The 17,348-nt window shown below is 38.7% G+C and overlaps 1 protein-coding gene across 5 annotated transcripts in view; it reads left to right on the forward strand.

The window, feature by feature from the left end:
* SH3KBP1 (SH3 domain containing kinase binding protein 1) overlaps positions 1-17,348 on the forward strand; it is a 213,010-nt gene that overhangs the window by 152,494 nt on the left and 43,168 nt on the right. For all 5 annotated transcript variants that reach the window (XM_085050989.1, XM_085051006.1, XM_085050998.1 and 2 more), the window contains one exon: positions 8,772-8,866. In XM_085050989.1, coding sequence (XP_084907115.1) covers positions 8,772-8,866 — 95 coding nt within the window. The remainder of the gene's footprint in view (positions 1-8,771; positions 8,867-17,348) is intronic.

The following is a 17,348-nucleotide window of genomic DNA, read 5'->3' on the forward strand; positions in this document are numbered from 1 at the left end:
TCTGGGAGACCTTCCAGCAGCCTTCCAGTACCTGAAGGGGACCTAGAAGAGAGCTGGAAGGTGAATTTTTACAAGGGCATGTAGTGACAGCACAGGGAGGAATGGGTTTAAACTGAGAGACAACAGGTTTAAATTAAATGTTAGAAAGAAATTTCACCACACTGTGAGTGTGGTGAGGCACTGGAACAGGTTGTCCAGAGAAGCTGTGGTTTCCCCATTCCTGGCAGTGTTCAAGGCCAGGTTGGATGGGCTTTGAGCCACCTGCTCTAGTGGAAAGTCTCCTTGCCCAGGGCAGGGGTGCTGGGACTAGATGATGTTAAAGTTTCTTTCCAACCCAAACTATTCTCTGATGCTCTGACCTTCAGTTCATTTTTCATCATTTCAGTGCTTAGTGACCAAAAAGTGATGATTAAATCTTTCAGGTATGTCTCTGTGCTGTTCTAGGGAGGCATATTTAACTAACTTACCAAATAACATGCATATATATTCCCCATCTTTTGATTTTATTTGTTTAAAGTTACAACTAAATACAGATTCTGGTGGAAAAGAATAAGAGGGAAGAGAACATAGCCATACCTTAGAAAAGAAGCTGAATATAACAGAGTTGATTTTTTTAAGTCTTGCAGAGTCCTTCTTCCCTGATGTGTTTATCCTTTTATATAGTCAGTAGATATAATTTTGTCTCAGAACTGAAACACATACAGACATACGTAGGAAAGCATCTGTATCAGCAGAGCAGGGTCTGTCTGAGAGAAGTGTGTGGTTACAACCTGGTTTGTACAGGTTTTCTGCTCAGAGTTGCAAAAGCATCTTAAAGCAGCTTTTACTGAGTTACTGTCCTTTAGCTCCACCACAATAATTGACTTGCTACATCCTCTTATCTGCTTCCCCCATGCCAGTAGGCTCTAATGGGAAATCCTGCAAGATCTCTATTGCCCTGAGGTAGGGAGAACTTGAAATACCAAAAAATGTGTGAGCTGGTAATGCAGACCAGGGCTCCTGAATGTGTTTTGGAATTACCTTTGCCAACCTGTAGGCTGAGCAGGTCAAGTTTATCTGAGTGCAGTGCCATCAGAAGGGTGTCCCAGGGGCTTTCCTACCTGCAGCATTAACCCTTGTGTGGGAAGCCAGGCTGCTCCTTTCCACATCAGCTCATAGTTGTGACAGCTGAAGCTGCTCACTAAATCCCATCCCAGGGTGTGGCAGGTTCAAATTTCCACATATATAAACTGAGTGTGGAAACCTTCTGACTAATGGTTAGAAAACCATACCTTCTAGAGTGATCCATTGAGCTCTGGCTGGCAGGGACAGTTTCTCATCAACACTTTTGGCTCTGGATGATCCTTCTTTCATCTCTTGGTTATTTCCCTCAGACATGCCTTTTTGGCCAGAAAAATCCTTCTTCTGTCACTGTCTTCATTCTACATCCATTTTGCCAGAGCTTGTGAGAAGGGTAGGCTACTTATTTGTGCAATATCTTGTTAAATTTTAACTAAACTTCATTTTTTTTTTTTTAATCTTTCCTGGAATCTCTGGGGCCTCAGTAGAATTCTTGGCATCTCTGTTCATGCTTGGGAAAGAGAAGCACATCTATAGGAAGGTCTGATGTAATGTAATTATATATAATTGTCTTAGCCTCAAATGACATCACTGAAGATACATTTTATTCAGCTGAAGTTGTTCTTCACTTAAAATTGAAAAACCTTTCAGTGCAAATGAAACATACTTCAGTCTGATTTGGTTTTTAATGAAGGCAGAGGAATATTTTTTCATAATAATGTCTGATAGTCAGAAATTAGGAATATGATCAGATTCTGGCATAAGACTATAATCTGTCTAGTATTTGTCATTTCTCCAAAACTCAATTTTTACTTTTTACCACAAACAAGCTTGAATAGGCATTCAATCCAGGGAAGTTTGCAGTCTCAGAAGACTGGTCAGAGTTCCAATCGCGGTGTTCAGCACAAGTATCATTCTGCAAGTACTTGGACCACAAGTACTTTCACTTTTGCCTGGGGTGGCAGTGTCCCAGTCTTTCCTGGAGTATTTAATTGCTGAACAAAACAGGTCCTGTGCCATTCTCCAAGGAAGTAGCAAGAAACAGAAGATGCATAGACTAAGCCCAGTATGGAGAGGGAGTTTTTCAAAGTATGGTTTAGATTCCCTTGGGATTACTCTGGAGATGAATGCTGCAAGCAAGATAGAGGTTATGTTGGTAGAGGAATAACCCAGTTTTTCATTCTCCTAATTTCTTTCCATGACTGATGATGTTATTCTTAGTCCCAACTGGACAAAAAAATACAGTTGCATCGTGGGAGGGCCAACTGAGAGAAAACAGGTAACAGCAGCATCTTCCCTCTCTGCCCATGGGGCTTCAGCATGGCGTGATGGTTTGACTCTTCTCCCACCTTGATTGCAGTCTGCTTTTTTCCTCTGGCTTTTCTGATGGAATAGGGCAGTGATGAGCAGTGAGGCACTTGGTGTGCCTTCTGCTCTTGGAATATGCAGTATGGGCTAAGCTCTGCAATGGGGTGAGTTGGTGGAAGGAAAAGGCAGAGGTGTATGTTCTCTGAGGTGCACCTCCCAAAAATATGCTATGTAAATCTCCCTAAAAGCAGACTCAAGAATTTGGGAGACAAACAGATGACTCTTCAGAGCCAAAGAAGACTTTTTGCTCAAAAGAAGAGCACAGTGAAGCACAAATCCTTACAGGGCTTCAGTGGTTTCTGGGAAACATCACCAACCTTTCACGAGTGAGGCAATGCAGCTTTGAAGAGAGGAGGGGAGATTTGGTTTAGATTTGTGGGTTCCTGGATTTAAAGGGGAATTCTGCTCTTGAAGTTCCATCTCTCTTATGTAGATAGGATGGCACATTAGTGCATAAGTATTTACAATCCTATTTCTGGGGTTAGATGTATTTATTTCTATGAAATAGCTTACTTTTAGTATGAGTGGCTTATGATGAAAACGGTATGTTGTAGAAAATATATGTAAGTTTTGAAGTAGCTCTGTTGGATTCTAAAATTCAGCAAAGCAAAAACATCCACAACATCTGAGAGTTATTGCAAATTACTGAGGCTGCACTAATGGAATATAAATAAGCAGACAACAAAATAGCAAGGGCAGTAAGTCACAGAGTGCATTGACCACAGCACTTAGTTTGATTACTCCACTCACTATTTAAAATTTGTGTTAAGCTATTGCACAGGAGTACCAAAATCATAGCAAGCAATTAATCTTTTTACATGATGTAGAAAGTATAAGGAATAGCTGACTATGTATTAATAGGACCATAGTTACTTCTGTTTCTATTTTTTTAATAAGTTGGTGTTTTGACAGTTTACATCTTACTAAGTTCTGTGAAAATGTTTATTAGAGCAATCTATTTATGAGTCTTGAGTGTAGCAATCAATAATAAACCCAAATTCTAATGAGTGTAGTGTTTGAATTTCTTTAATCTGGTTTGTGGTTTTGGTAATAATTATGTAATTTTTCACTAGATTTTGTATGTTTTATTCCATTTTGGAAACATTTAATGAGTGATAGGAAGTTTAAGCTCAAGAAATGCTACCTTAATGTTGCTTGTTTTCTTACTTAGTACTACTGTTTGTGTCCATATTGATTACTGTATGATTTAGACTTCACTGATGGGGAAATATTTAAACTTCAAAAATTAACAATATAAGGAAGCAACGATAGAAGTAAAAGTAGGAGATTGTGTCATTCTGCATTAAGAGGAAAAGCAAATTCCAGAGTCACTATCCCCTTTGAAATTTAAGCTTGAACAATTGTTTGTCTCTGGACTGCTGTCTTGAAGGTCTCAGCTCATCCTAAGAGTGTGGCAGGAGAGCAAACAGAAGAGTCATGCTTTTAAAGTGAAACAGGGTTCACTGATACAGTAGATGGAGTTTGCTCAGACCTGGTTGGAACTGTATAATATTTAACCAGTCTCCCAAAATACAAACAAATGAATTTACCTGCTATACTACTACAGGACCCCAAGTCATAGAGAAGGTCTGTAGATTGACATCAGTTCTTTACACTGCAGCTGCAAATACATGTTGAGCCATGGAATTCTGTGAGTGAAATAGTGAGTGAAATTCTGTGAGTGAAATAGGCCATCTTTGCAATGGCCTGGGTAATGAAGCAGCTGTGTTCTGTAGGAAGGCTACCCCTTGCTGTTCTCCCTCTTGAGGCAATGTTTTTTTGGGGGAGATTGAGACTTTATCAAAAAGGCCACATTTTCAACTTGGGGACAGAGTGGGACATAAGGTGCTGCACAAAGATGACATGTGATGGAGTGAAGTACTGCTGGATTGATAAATGAGGACTGAAAAGCTCATGAGTATCATCTCTTCTCCCGTACTGTTTCCAAGATATCTGCTGTTGGAGGCTTATTAGCAGATATACTTTTATCAGGTCAGGGGGAGAAAGAGAGGCTTCTGGAAGAACTGTCTGTGATGTATATACCCAGCTTTGGATGTCAAATGTAAAAATGAGATTTATCATCTACAGCTGAGGGATACTTAGTATTGATCTCTTAGTCTGAAGTTCTAATTTGGCTTAAGTTTATTGGCCAGGCACGTAATGGGATATATTGTTTTGACCTTTAGTATTTTTCTGTTCTTTTTTTTCTCATTTGGAAAATGCTAAATGCAGCAAGTTCAAGTGTGGTCTATACAATGCTGCATCTGAAATTAGTTTTTCCTTTTATCTTTTCTTCCTTCCTATCTAAACATAACTGTTGACATTAAGTGCTTCTACATCCATTGTGCCCTGCTGAGTAAGGACTATTTTAGTACCAGTGTGACATAGCCTATTAGATTTTTCTCTGCTTTTATTAATCTGATTTTAAAGTTTCATATCATTTTGAGTTCTGTTGGCTTTGGTTTTGCTTGCTTAAATCATGTTGGTCTACCTTTGCCTTAGGAGGAGTTTGACAGATGACTTTGTCCAGTCATTTACATTGTTCCTAACCCATCTGTAATGTTGCACCATGATACAGTGGGTCCAGTGATTTAGTGTATGTCTGTCTGAATTGTACTCAGGAAGTCCAGACTTCCACTGTACATAAACCATATTTTTTCCATGGCTGTTCCTTCACTCTGTGTTCCTGTGCCAGCATTCAGAGCATGAAGGGGCCTTGAGCCTCCCCCAACTCCCTCTTGTACCTCTCACAAGACTGTTTCCTGGCTCTTTATGAACCACATCACCATTTGGCTGGCTTTTGACATTTTTCTGTAGTTTCCTTGTTTTGCTGCTATTTGGACTTTTTTTTTAAGGAAAAAAAAGTTTAAGAGCTTGGTGGGGAGAGTGGACAGGTCATGGGACAAGAGAGTTTTTGACATCAAAACTTGAAGGAGAAGATGTGTAGCTGTTTGCTAAAGAGAATTGATTAGCAACTGATTTTTCAAATGCTGAAACACTCTCTCCACTCTTGTCTATCAGGGTCTTCGTATTGAAAGACAATTCAAATGCCCAGTTTCCAAATAGCAAGTGAGACCTGGGGGAGGCTTGCATGTTACAGGACTCAGGACACCTGAGCCCTCTGGACATTTGCTATTCAAAGCATTCTTTAACATGAAGCACATGGGATTCATCCACACCTTGAGCAGAAGCTGCACTGAGACATCCTGTCAGAGCAATGGTGCAGTGGCTGTTTGCAGTTGTTTAGCTGTACTTTGTGCTTGGCTTCACACTTAATCTTGACATGATGCTGTTATTAAATGGAGGATCAATGGATGTATCTGAGAATGAACATTCAGGAATGATCCTTCTTGTGCTCAGGTGTTGTTTACCTCTGAGAATCCAGCTTGGCTTCTGTTCTGTATCCCAAAAAAGAAATGCTAAGCCTGTTTCCAGTAACTAGAGACTTGCCTGGGTGTGCAGCACTCAGGCTCTTTAGTGCAGTATTACATCTGCATCAACTCTGAGCTAATTCACTGAATCTATTATTTAGCACAGCTGCTTTTTGGAGTGTGGATATACTCAGAATAGGGAAAAAAAAACCCCACAATAGTAATTTAAGATAGCATGCCTCTGAGGTGTAAAATGTGCTGAATCTCATATTTATCTACATGCTGCTTTGCATCCACCTGAGTTAGTGTGTGTCAGCTTTCTGCCAGCTTTTACGTGAAATGGTGTTATACTGTTTCAAAGACAAGGCAGTGAGCAGGTGGGACATCCTTGCCAAGTCCACAAAGAGACATCCCAACCCTTCCTCCAGAATGCAGTAAAGCAGCAGCTAGATATCCCTTTCGTCCTCAGAGATCTGAGTTGTGACCTGGTGGTTCTCACATGCCCAGTGGTTTGGAAAAGTCACCAAATGTTTATTTCACATTCGCTTTCAGGACAGGGAAAATTATTTTTATTTTCCTTGCTCACTTCTTTTCCCTCAAAACTTGTGTTCATCTTCATCTGAAGTTTATTTCTTTAGAGACATCAGAGGAGGTGTGGTGAGTTGACCCCAGCCAGCAGCTATGCTCCACCCAGCCACTTGCTCCCCATAAGGACAGAGTAGGGTAAGCAAAAGCAAGAAAACCTATGAATAAAGACAGTTGGATAAATAAATGAAAGAGGGAAAAAAAAAAAAAGAGACAACACAAATGCAACCACCATTCAGTAGGTTCAATTCATTCACCACCTACAGTGGATCAATGTTCAGCCAGTCTCCAAGGAATGGTAACCAACACACCAAAACCCACCCATTTTATTGCTGAGCAGGAGCCCATATGGCACAGAATATTCTTTTACTTAGCCTGGGTCAGCTGCTGTGTTCTTCCAGCTGCTTGCCCACCCCTGGTCTACCTGGGGGATGGAATGGGGAAAAAGAGAAAGCTGTGTGGGTATGCTGGGCAATAGCCAAAACACCAGTGTGTTACCAGTGCAGTTTTAGTCACAAATCCAAAATACAGCACCATGTGGGCTGCTGTGAAGAAAACTGACTCCATCTCAGCCAGACCTAATACAGGGCTTGGCCAGAAAACCAGCTGTAATAGTTCAAATGGTAAATTCAAACATTTGTGTTCAGAAAAATAAATCTGTGAAGCCTAAGAAGTTCTTGTTTGCTTGAACCAACGACACACAAAATTCATGCTGTTTCTGAGTGGCAGTGTGTGAACTGAAGGAGAGCTTTCCTCTTCCCTCCTAGTACTGTTTAATTTTTCGGGCTGATGGTGCTTACAGAGAGCAAAAACCTTTATGTGCACGTCTGGACTGCTTCTTTAAGGTCTTCTCACTAAACTTTGGAATTTGGGATGTAGTTTCTGTGTCAGAGCCCTAAGTCTGGGTTATAACCATGTGAGTTTGGTATGTGGCCTTTGGGGGGTTTGACTGGAGATCTGTCACTGCTGTCCAGGGAGTTCAAATCGTGGTTCATCTAATCAAATCAAAGTAGGTGTCTGCTCTTGGAGTCAGGAGTGGCTCTCAAGGCTTCCTTCATTTCAGTGACTTGATCTCCATTAGTGCACCAAACAGATTGGTTTCTAGCATCAGGTGCTTGAATCTAAATTTAGACACAAGGCCAAAGCCTGGGGGCTGACATCAGTAGCCTGCATCTGGAGCTGTTTGAGATACCCTCAGGGGATTTTGTTTTGACTTGCCTCCAGCTGGCAAACCAGAGGGACCTGGCACTTCCATGGGTTCTGCATCATACCTGCCAGCTGTGCAGGTGTCTTACATACCCATGAGTATCTGAAATGGCACTGAGTGTCTGGGCAGCTGAACTGACCCCTGGGGGAGCCTCAGATACCCATGTGTGATAATGCAGGTTCTCTTTATAGTAAGTATAAAAGAATAAGTCGTGTTATTTCAAGTTAATTTGTATTTCTGTGGCCTGCCAGTACTTCTCTGCATCAAATATGAAAGTTGATTAGACATAGAGGTCATCAAAACTGAGACATTTAAAGTGAGGTGAACATTTCTACAAAATCACATGCCCTTCTACAAGCAGTTAAGGCATTTTAGACCTTACTTGGTCATTTTAGACCTGCTGTCTTAGAGTATCACATATTTTTATGCATAGTTTAACAGCTGGAAAACATATTCCCTTTTTATTTGTAAGGCACATTGACATAGTCAGCTGTTGCACAGCAACATGTAAGTAACTGCTTTTCATGACAACTGCTTTTTATGATTTCTGAGTAGGAGTGCTGGCTTCTGTATTTTCCAGCTGAAAGTTGAGATGATGCCCTTATTTATAGACAGTAAAAGAAAAAGGGTTGAGGAAACTTCAGAGTAATACTTGAAACTCTTATGCTGAGTGTACAGGTGGTTTAGTTATTAATGCATTAACATTTATTAATGTATTATTTATTGTTGTGACATCTTTATAGATTCAGAAATATCTGCATTCTTGCACACAAGGGGATAGATAAGCTATGTCAACCTGCTGGGTCCTTTATGCTTTCAGTTCATGTGATCTGGTGAGAGCCATACCAGTAGTGGAACTACTGAAAGTGTCAGATACAGGCTTACTCTAAGGGGGAAAGAGTTTGTGGCAGGTTGCTGTCTGGAGAAATTTAATTTGAGATAATGGTTCTAGGGGCTCCCTGGATGACTCCCTGGATGACGTGTGTGGGAATGCTCATCAGTGTGCAGTTTTTTAAATATTTCATGTTGTTTATGAAGGTCTAAAATACAAAGAGAAAGATGGCAAGGAAATAAGGCAGCACAAAGAGACAGTAATGGAATATTTTATGAAGATTATTCACCCTTGAATAAGCATTCGTTATAAAGTGATAATTTATCACAGTGAATGTTCTTTCTTTCAGACAAGGAGTATTGCAAAGTGATATTTCCATATGAAGCACAGAACGATGATGAACTCACAATTCGGGAAGGTGATGTTGTCACACTTATCAGTAAGGTAAAAGCAATATTTTTCCCCTATAAGTAGTGATACAGTTTTTAAAATTGACATAATTTAATTGCCATAAAATTAGTATTTAAGCCCTTGAGAGTGTTGTTCCTAAACCAATGCTAATTTGACAGTGAAACGTTACACAGACTTCAGAGCCCTACATCTCCCTTCCTCTCGTGCTTTAAAACCTTCTCTAATAATGAATGTTAAGCTAAGAACAGCCAATGTGTACTCTTGAGTCTGCAAATTCATACAATTAATTTTAATTTGAATCTGCTGGCAGATCTACATAAATTGTAAATTGATCCCTGTAACAAACATAATGACTTAGAGAATAAACTGGAAGATTCAGGAAAGCAGCAGCTTTGAAGATCTCTCTCAGATGTGTGAGTTATTTTTCTTGTAGGAATTGTGGATTACATTTTTGGGTTAGATTGAGATAATGTGCCTAAATTAACTTACTGAACTAAACACTTACTTAAAATTTAGCCACCCTTAACACTCTGGTAAAGCAGAAAAAGATGATAGAACAGAAAATAAATCATTTTAGGTCTGTGTTTTTTCTTTAAAATGACTTCAAATTATTCAAGATTAAAAATGAAAAACCAGTGCCAGGATTTAAACTAAATCTTCAAAAACCATAAAGTGAGATGGTGAGTAAACAGTTTGTTTTCCTTTAGAAGAGCTGTGTACCATGTTACAAAGAACAGACTATAGTTTAGGTGCACTTAATTTCCTGCTCCTGTTTAAAGACTTTACAGTTTGTTTAAAAATTTGTGATTGCTGGACATAAATACTTGTGGGGAAAAAAAAATCTGTAAACTAGAAAAAGCTGCGGATTTTCCGTGAGGAAGATGAATCAACAATAACAATGTACACACTAGAGGAACTTTTGTTTGTCCTTATATGAAAGCAAAAGAATTAATTCTATAATTGATACATTTCATAAGAAATTGTTACTTGACTGAACAATTTGGCACTGGGTGAAAAAAACCCCAAAATCTTGGGAAGTACCTCTGGGGCAATTTGCCACATATTAAGCTATTTTCAGTCCTAGAGAACATCTTTGTCCTGAGCACTATCCATGTAACCAAAGAAAAGTAATCAGACATTTGGGAGGAAGAGAAACTGCAAATGTAAAAATAAATTGTGTACATTTAATATCCTTTAATGACTTGCCCTCATCGACTTTTGTTTAGCTTGCTTGTAGAGCTGTTTAGCTTTGCGTGATTTAGAATGTTCTTGTGTAAGTATTTAACAGTATTCCTGATCATGAAAATGGCTTTTCAGACATTGCTCCTGTCCACTTTAAGCTTTATTGACCAGGATGATTTAATTCCCCGAGGTGGCTGGTCTCTGGGTGGAGCTGTGTTCATCAGCAAGCATAGATAAAAAGACAATTTCATTACTGAGGTTTCAACGTGAGATTTCATTTGCTTGCTTTTTCCCATTTTCTTCTTCCCTCTGCGTCTGCCCCCACACTGGAAAGATATTTGTCTTTTATGAGAACTGAGTGATGATTTGACTGTATTGATCAGTTTTCCCAACCATGTGGGGAGAAGTTTGTAGGTAAATATACTGTTGTCTAGCCCTGTCCTGCTGCTCTTCAGCCTGGTGATATCAAGCCATTGCAGACATTTTATTTAATTTTCTTCTTTTTTTGTGTGTCATGTCATGTCTGTGAGCACTTACATAAACCCATGCCTCTAGAGAGCAGGGGATCTCAATGCACAAAAGCCTGGTGTTTCTCTATGGATGCCTTTTTATGCTGTGCCTGAACTGATCTGAGAAACAGTGCTTAACAAGCAGTCACTTTGCAGATCCTTTTGTGCTTTGCAGACCTCGCTGCAGTCAGACTCGTGGGGTTTTTTCATCTGTTTTTAACACATAGTTACAAAAATAAAATTGAGGTTATGTGCAGTCAAGGTCTTTGCTGTGGAGCTCTGAAAACAGTGGGGTCTCCTTCATGCTCTACCACATAATACAGTAACTTTATTTTAGTCTAGGTCTTCTGAAGCAGATATCTATTGTCGTTTTTATTTTAGTCAGCAATAACAAAGTCAGCCTCACCTTTCTGCCCAGTAATGGCTTCTGCTAGAAAGCTACCTGGAGTTCAAATCACCATGCTTACCTGACCAGTTAGTGAGCCATGCTGACTAAGAGGCATCAAATAGAAACATATGAAATGCTGCAGAAACTATTATCATAGCTTTGCTTTCCTATCAGATTACAGAGTTTCTTTTAATTTATTTGTAATTAGTTGTTTTGCAGGTTTTGCTTTCTGTGCTGGAAAGCATTAGACAGCATTTATTCTTCCCAATTATCTCGACCCAAAGAGAGAGGGTTGTTACTTGTAAGGAAACAGATGGGTGTCACAGTACTTCCTACAACCACAGATGCATTATCGTAAAATAACGTATTTTGTTGCAATCACTACAACCAAAAAGTGATATAGATTCTTAGTGTAAAAAATCTGTCACTAGACTAATCTGTTTTCCCACAGTCAGATCCATAGGAGTGTTGAAGACTGATAATTTTAACCCATATTGAATTTGCATTTAATTGAAAACAACAGCATTGGTGAGAATGTGTGGGAGTGGCTGAAGTAATGAGTGAGTGACAGAAGAATGGGAGAGAAATCTCATGAAAATAATGTAAAATGCATTACAATAATCTTAAAAGTGTGAAAATGAGACAGCACTTGGTAGGTGCTAAGATGAAAGGGGGTGGCTCAAATGAGCTAAATGGGGAGTTGCTAGAAGAGCCTGTGCACACACGGGTGACAATCAATAGGTGTGAGGAAGATGTTTGTCTGATATTCATCTTAAAATGCTAAGACCTAATTTTGTGGAAAGGCATAAAATCAGTGGAAAGGCATAAAATCAGTAAATGCAGAATTCAAAATCACCATTTTAACAGTGTCCCACAGATAAAAGGGCTAAGAGCATAGCAGATTTCTCTCTTTTATTCAGTTAAATTAGTTATAAAAGTCCCTTTGTCAATATCGTAAAGTCAAGATCATAAAATATCTACCTAATATAAAGAGCAAACCAATGGTTTTTTTTGTCATGGCCTTTGCAGAATCTGTTTCAAGTTCTCACTCTGTTTTGATGGATGTTGAGATCTTGAATCACAAGCTGATCAGAACTTCCCTTTAGGTCTCTGCGATAAGAGATTTTGAATATCTGAGGCTTCTTTGAAATAGCTAAAGAATACTTTGAACAGATTTGCTGAATCACAAGAGACCTCTCTAATCACCTGGAGAATGTGCTGGAAAGGTTTATTTTAGCACTGAAGAGAGTCAGAAGAGGCTGATCACTTACAAGTGAGAATGGTATGTATTTGGGGAGTTATAGGGCAGAAGATGGCATTATGCAAAACTGATAGCCAAAAATAATTGCCAACAATTTGGAAAATATACACTATGAGATAGAGTCCAAACATATCTTAGTTATTTCCTCATAGGTTAAAATTTACCTAAACTACTGAAGAAAAGTAGAAACATATATCCATTCCAAAAATTTCTGGAAAAGGTTTTTCTTTCCTTCTTTTCTTCCCCCGTGAAGCAAATACCCTTGTAAATACCTAGAAAAGGTTTTATTTATTAATAAGTGGAAATAAAAGTGGACAAATGGTAGTCCTTTAATTCATTCATGCAGAATATTTTCAAAGACTTGAAAATATTGCTCAGAATTGTAACAGAAGGTAATTTTTTTGTGTGTCTTCAAAGTATTTCTGACAGCATTTGGATATGGACAAGAACACTGCTAATGACTGCACTATGTGGCTGAAGGAGAGTGGCAAACAGGTCTCTTATCATACTCAAATAGTAATTTTGGAGATTGTATTTGTAATAAATACAGTTTTTTCTAAGTAGCAGAAGATTCATGTGACATCTTCAACTGTCGTCATGAAAATTTTAGGGGACTTTTTATTCCAGCCCTCTTAGACATAGCTTCTGTTAGCTACTTTTCTACAAATTTATTAATAGCTTTGATAAATTAGGACAAAGTTCATAGGATTTTGAAGATTTCACTGGCACACAGAAAATGACCTGTGTGAGGGATCAATATAAATAGTGAAATGATTTCAAAGCAAATACATCAAGCACATACTGGCAGCTGTGCACTCATTCAAAAGCAGTTTTACTTGCAACAATGTGGAAGATTTCATTGCAGTGCATCAATCTATGTGAACTCTAAGCAGTAAAGACCACTTTGTTCCCAGGAGTGAAGATGGTCTGGATAAATAAAATTACCTACTTCAAAAATCATTGCGGATATGAAAAGTTGGCAGCGATAGGAGGATATCCTCACCTGAACCCTTATTACCAGAGTAGTAGTGGACAGCACTGAACAGCACTGATATCAGTGGCAATTCTGCTAATTCTGAATTTATAAGGTGATTTTGCTGATGCTATTGAAATAGCACTGGTAAAGTTACTGCACTGGTATCATGAAAGACACAATGGGGTAATGATGCCTGTCACTAGTGAAAAACTTGTGTGACAGTTTATCTGGTCTAGATACTTAAAGACAATCCAGATATTTAATGGCAACCCAATTTGTAGATCTTAATTCTATGCTGGGGGGCAAAGAGCCACAAAGCTAGTTTTAAAAATAAGCATAAAGCTAGTTTTAAAAATAAGCATAATGGCAATCTGTTTTTGCAAAGCTCATATTTGCTTTTGGTGTTATTGTTAATAATTTATTGTGAGGTTTGCAAGTTCTATGGCTCAAAATGCTGTACATTGAGTGAGTTTCTGCCCTGAAGCATATGCAGTCAAGTGATAAGACAGACAAGTAAGTGCAGGTGAGTAGAAAGGTATAAGAAAATGATTCAGTGATATTCAGTCTTGATAGTCTCTTTCACCATGTCCTTTTTTCTCTGTTGCAGTGGTGCTCTGTGTGTTTGCCCCTGTAAGAGCATGGAATCTGTCCTTATGCAGAGCATTTAATACTATCCAATTCTTAGGGTAGCCACGAGGCACTTAATTTAACCCTGACTGTATTTATAGGCAGTTACTGGAGCATGGCCTTTTGGCCAAAACAATTCTAGTGCTTTTCTCTCTCACAAGATCTTTAAATGCTCATCCTGGTGCAGGAGGTAATTGTCCAGAGCACTTTCTTCAGCTGAGCGATTGCCAAGGCGAACTCGGCTGGGCAGGGCTGAGAAGGAAAACAGCTGCTCTAACAGAGGCAGGAGGCTCCTAAAGGGATGAAATTAGTAAGTGCTATGTTCAAGAATCTTGCCAGGGAGTTGAGGCCATGAGCAGGGAAAGGAGCAGGAAGCAGTGTGATAGAGAGGGATACTTGCTGATACTCAATTGAACATTTTGATTCAGGGCTGGGGAGTCACTAGAGTAGAAATCTCTGTCACCAGAAATTGTTTCTGTGGGGGGTTTGTGCATTGCTGAATTTTTCTGTATGCTTTTAATTACAAACAGCAGACAAATATTTTACAAACTGTGTGTGTAGATATATGTGAAGCAATTAGAAACTTTAGGTTTTTATTTAAAGATGACCTAATAGGTAGGTATCACTAATTCTTCCTTATTAAGATGAAATCTTCCCTATTTTCCCCTCTATGAGCAAAAAAAACCCCAACAGATTGATAATATTTAAAGTAATTAAAAATACATTTAATTGGTGAGAAAACAGAAATTTTCCAAGCAGAAATGTGATAGCTTTAGACTGTCTCTTTCAAAATAAAGTTTAAGATTGTCTTTCTTCCCATGAAAGAAATGAAAAAAATAGTCATATTACATGACAGTCAGGTAATTTTGTTTTTCCTTGATTGACAGCTAAAATCAAGCTTTTAGCTCAGAAATTAGTTTACTAATATAACCATGCAAAAAAATTAGGTTATGCAGGGGAAAGTATGATCTGGATTAATAAAATAAAAAGTCATTTTCTGTCAGAGCAGCACAATGAACTTTTGTTGACACTGAATATTGGGTCATGCAGATGCCCCTTTGGGCTTTAATACAAGATATTTTGCACATTTGTAACTTCTGTGGCAATCTTGCGCACAGAAGATGAAAGGAATACAGTAAGTAAACATTTAATAATGCTCAGCTTTAAGATGGCTTTTATGATAGCTTTAAGAAAGCTTTTATGATGTTTTGTGTTTAAAGAGAAGCTTGTAAGCAAAAAGGCACTTACTTCTTTCCTCTGGAAATAAATAGGTATTTCCCTCAGAAAGAACAATAACATAAAGGCTTCTGAGATATCCATGAATTATTCAAGACAATATTGGCCAGACCTAATAGCCATACCTAATCTGCTTTCTGTGTTCCTTGTCCCCTACCCTCCACTACTTCCCTTGGCACCAGTTTTTCCCCCAGGACATCCTGCTTCCTTCTCTGATTGGGAAACCTGCTTGTAGCAACACTGCTGATACCATACAAGAAATTATTCTGCACGTTGTGCCTGCTGAGGGTGCAGTTTTACATGATGGGTGGTAGGTGGCTGCTAAAAGGGATGGTTCTCCTGCCCTTTTGCCTTGCATCTGGCAACCACAGGACACACAGAGGTGTGTGAGCAGGGAAGGGTGAAGGAGGAGTGGGACTGCCCAGCAGCTTGCTGAGAGGTTGGCGTAGCAGTAGGGTCACTTTTCCTTAACTTGACTAGTTAAGGTAGGTTTTGACTCCTAGGAAGGAGGAGGTTTTTGCTCCGTAGGTTTTGACTAACAGGAATCAGGAGGTTTGGATTCTTTCTGGGTTTCGAGCCCTGGTGCTATGAGGGATGGCAGCTGGGGTAGGTCCTGCAAAATGAGCCCTGTTTGATGTACTGCCAATGTGTGCAGCAAGTGCTTGGGGTAAAACTTGAGTCATTGCACAGAAGCATGAGTGTTTCCTCAAATGAGTGACTTACAGCAGTTATATAAAACTTGTGGGGATGCTGATGATCGAATAAATAAATGTGTTAATTTTTCTAAAATTATTCAGTATACTCAGTAAATTATGGAAAACAGGCTATGAGTAGTTCCTCTGGCTTGAACCTTGTCCTTGGCCAAGAATGTTATATGTTTATAAATAATTTTTGTAACACTTATTCATATCTTGTTGCATTTCTTGGCTGCTGTGATTAGCAGTGGGGCATTTAGTAAGGTCTGTGTGGAGACAAAGCCTGATAATGCTTAATAGGGTACCAGGTGCAGCTTACTTTTCACTTATATCTTTAGAAACATTACTGAAACACAAATGTTTGAGCTAAGCACTTAAATAAGCTGTTAAGCTTGTGAGTAGTCCAGGGAGAGTGGAACAGCCAGCACATGAATGCTGATCTCATTAGTATATTTATAATATTATTTTTTTTAAAGTTCACACTAAAGTTCTCTTTTCCTGTTCTTGTTGTCACCAATTGTGGTGCTACAACAGTGCCTTCAAAAGAATGGGATTATTTTGTTCATGGGAAGCCCCAAATTAGAATTTTGACAAATGCAAGTTCATGCCAGGCTATGTAGGTGAAGAGGCAGGATCCCTCATGCATGCAATGCTTCAAGATTTACATCATTTGAAAGGCGTTTTGTTTGTAAGTATGTTTAACACAGCCAAGCTAATCTAAAACGGTGACATATTTTGAGATAAAAAAGGAAAGAATAATTTTTTCTACTTAGAGAAGATATTGCTGAAATGCTGAGGTGTCTGGAAAACTGTGATTATTGCTCACAATGTGAGCTTTAGACTCACTGCTTAGCTTCATCCTTTCTTTTATTCTGAATTTTGGGTTCACCTGCTGGTTTGATGGTATTATTTGAATTCCAACCTTTTCAGGGTAGGGAAAGCTGTTTCCAGGGGAAGTAAAAATGCACATAGAGTGCCAAGCAATTAGTAATTGTAATTAGGACCCTGGTCCTAAAATGTCTTCAATCTAAGTAGTAATAGCATTAAATAATCCTTCAAATGTTTTGTTGTAGGTTTTTGTAATCTTTCTAAATACAGAAAATGTAATTACGTAAGTATTTTATCTTGGCTTATCAGAGGCATAAATTATGCCTGTTACTAGCACCACCTTTCATGTGTGTGTTGGCTAATTTAGTTTTAATTTGAATATTGGAGTTTAGAGTTTTATGATGTGGAACATATTTATTTCTCCACGATAATTCTGCTGACTGAACATTGCAAATGAAGTGAATCCTCAGAAGAGATTGTTTTGTTCAATAAGCAACTTAATTCTTCCTGTTTGTACAAATATTTCATCAAAGCTTTTTAGCCTCATTACTGATTAAACTATTTAGTCACAGAATATAAAGTCAAAAGGTTAGACTTTGCCTGAAACAGATTTAACAGAAAAAATACATCTGCTCAGCTTGATCTTCTGCTGTAATGTCCTGGGTATTGCAGGTCATTCATTATTCTCAGCCAGTTTCTTTTGTGCAGGGTTCTAATAACTTGGGCCAATTTGTGAAAAGACTTTGTCTTCTGAAGAGGTGTCTTATTGTGCCTTCCAGTAAAAACCACAGCCTGGAAAGAGCAGTGTAACCA

The sequence above is a fragment of the Lichenostomus cassidix genome, chromosome 1 (assembly GCF_008360975.1).
Source record: "Lichenostomus cassidix isolate B80296 chromosome 1, HeHo_3.0, whole genome shotgun sequence".
Taxonomy (NCBI): Eukaryota; Metazoa; Chordata; class Aves; order Passeriformes; family Meliphagidae; genus Lichenostomus; species Lichenostomus cassidix.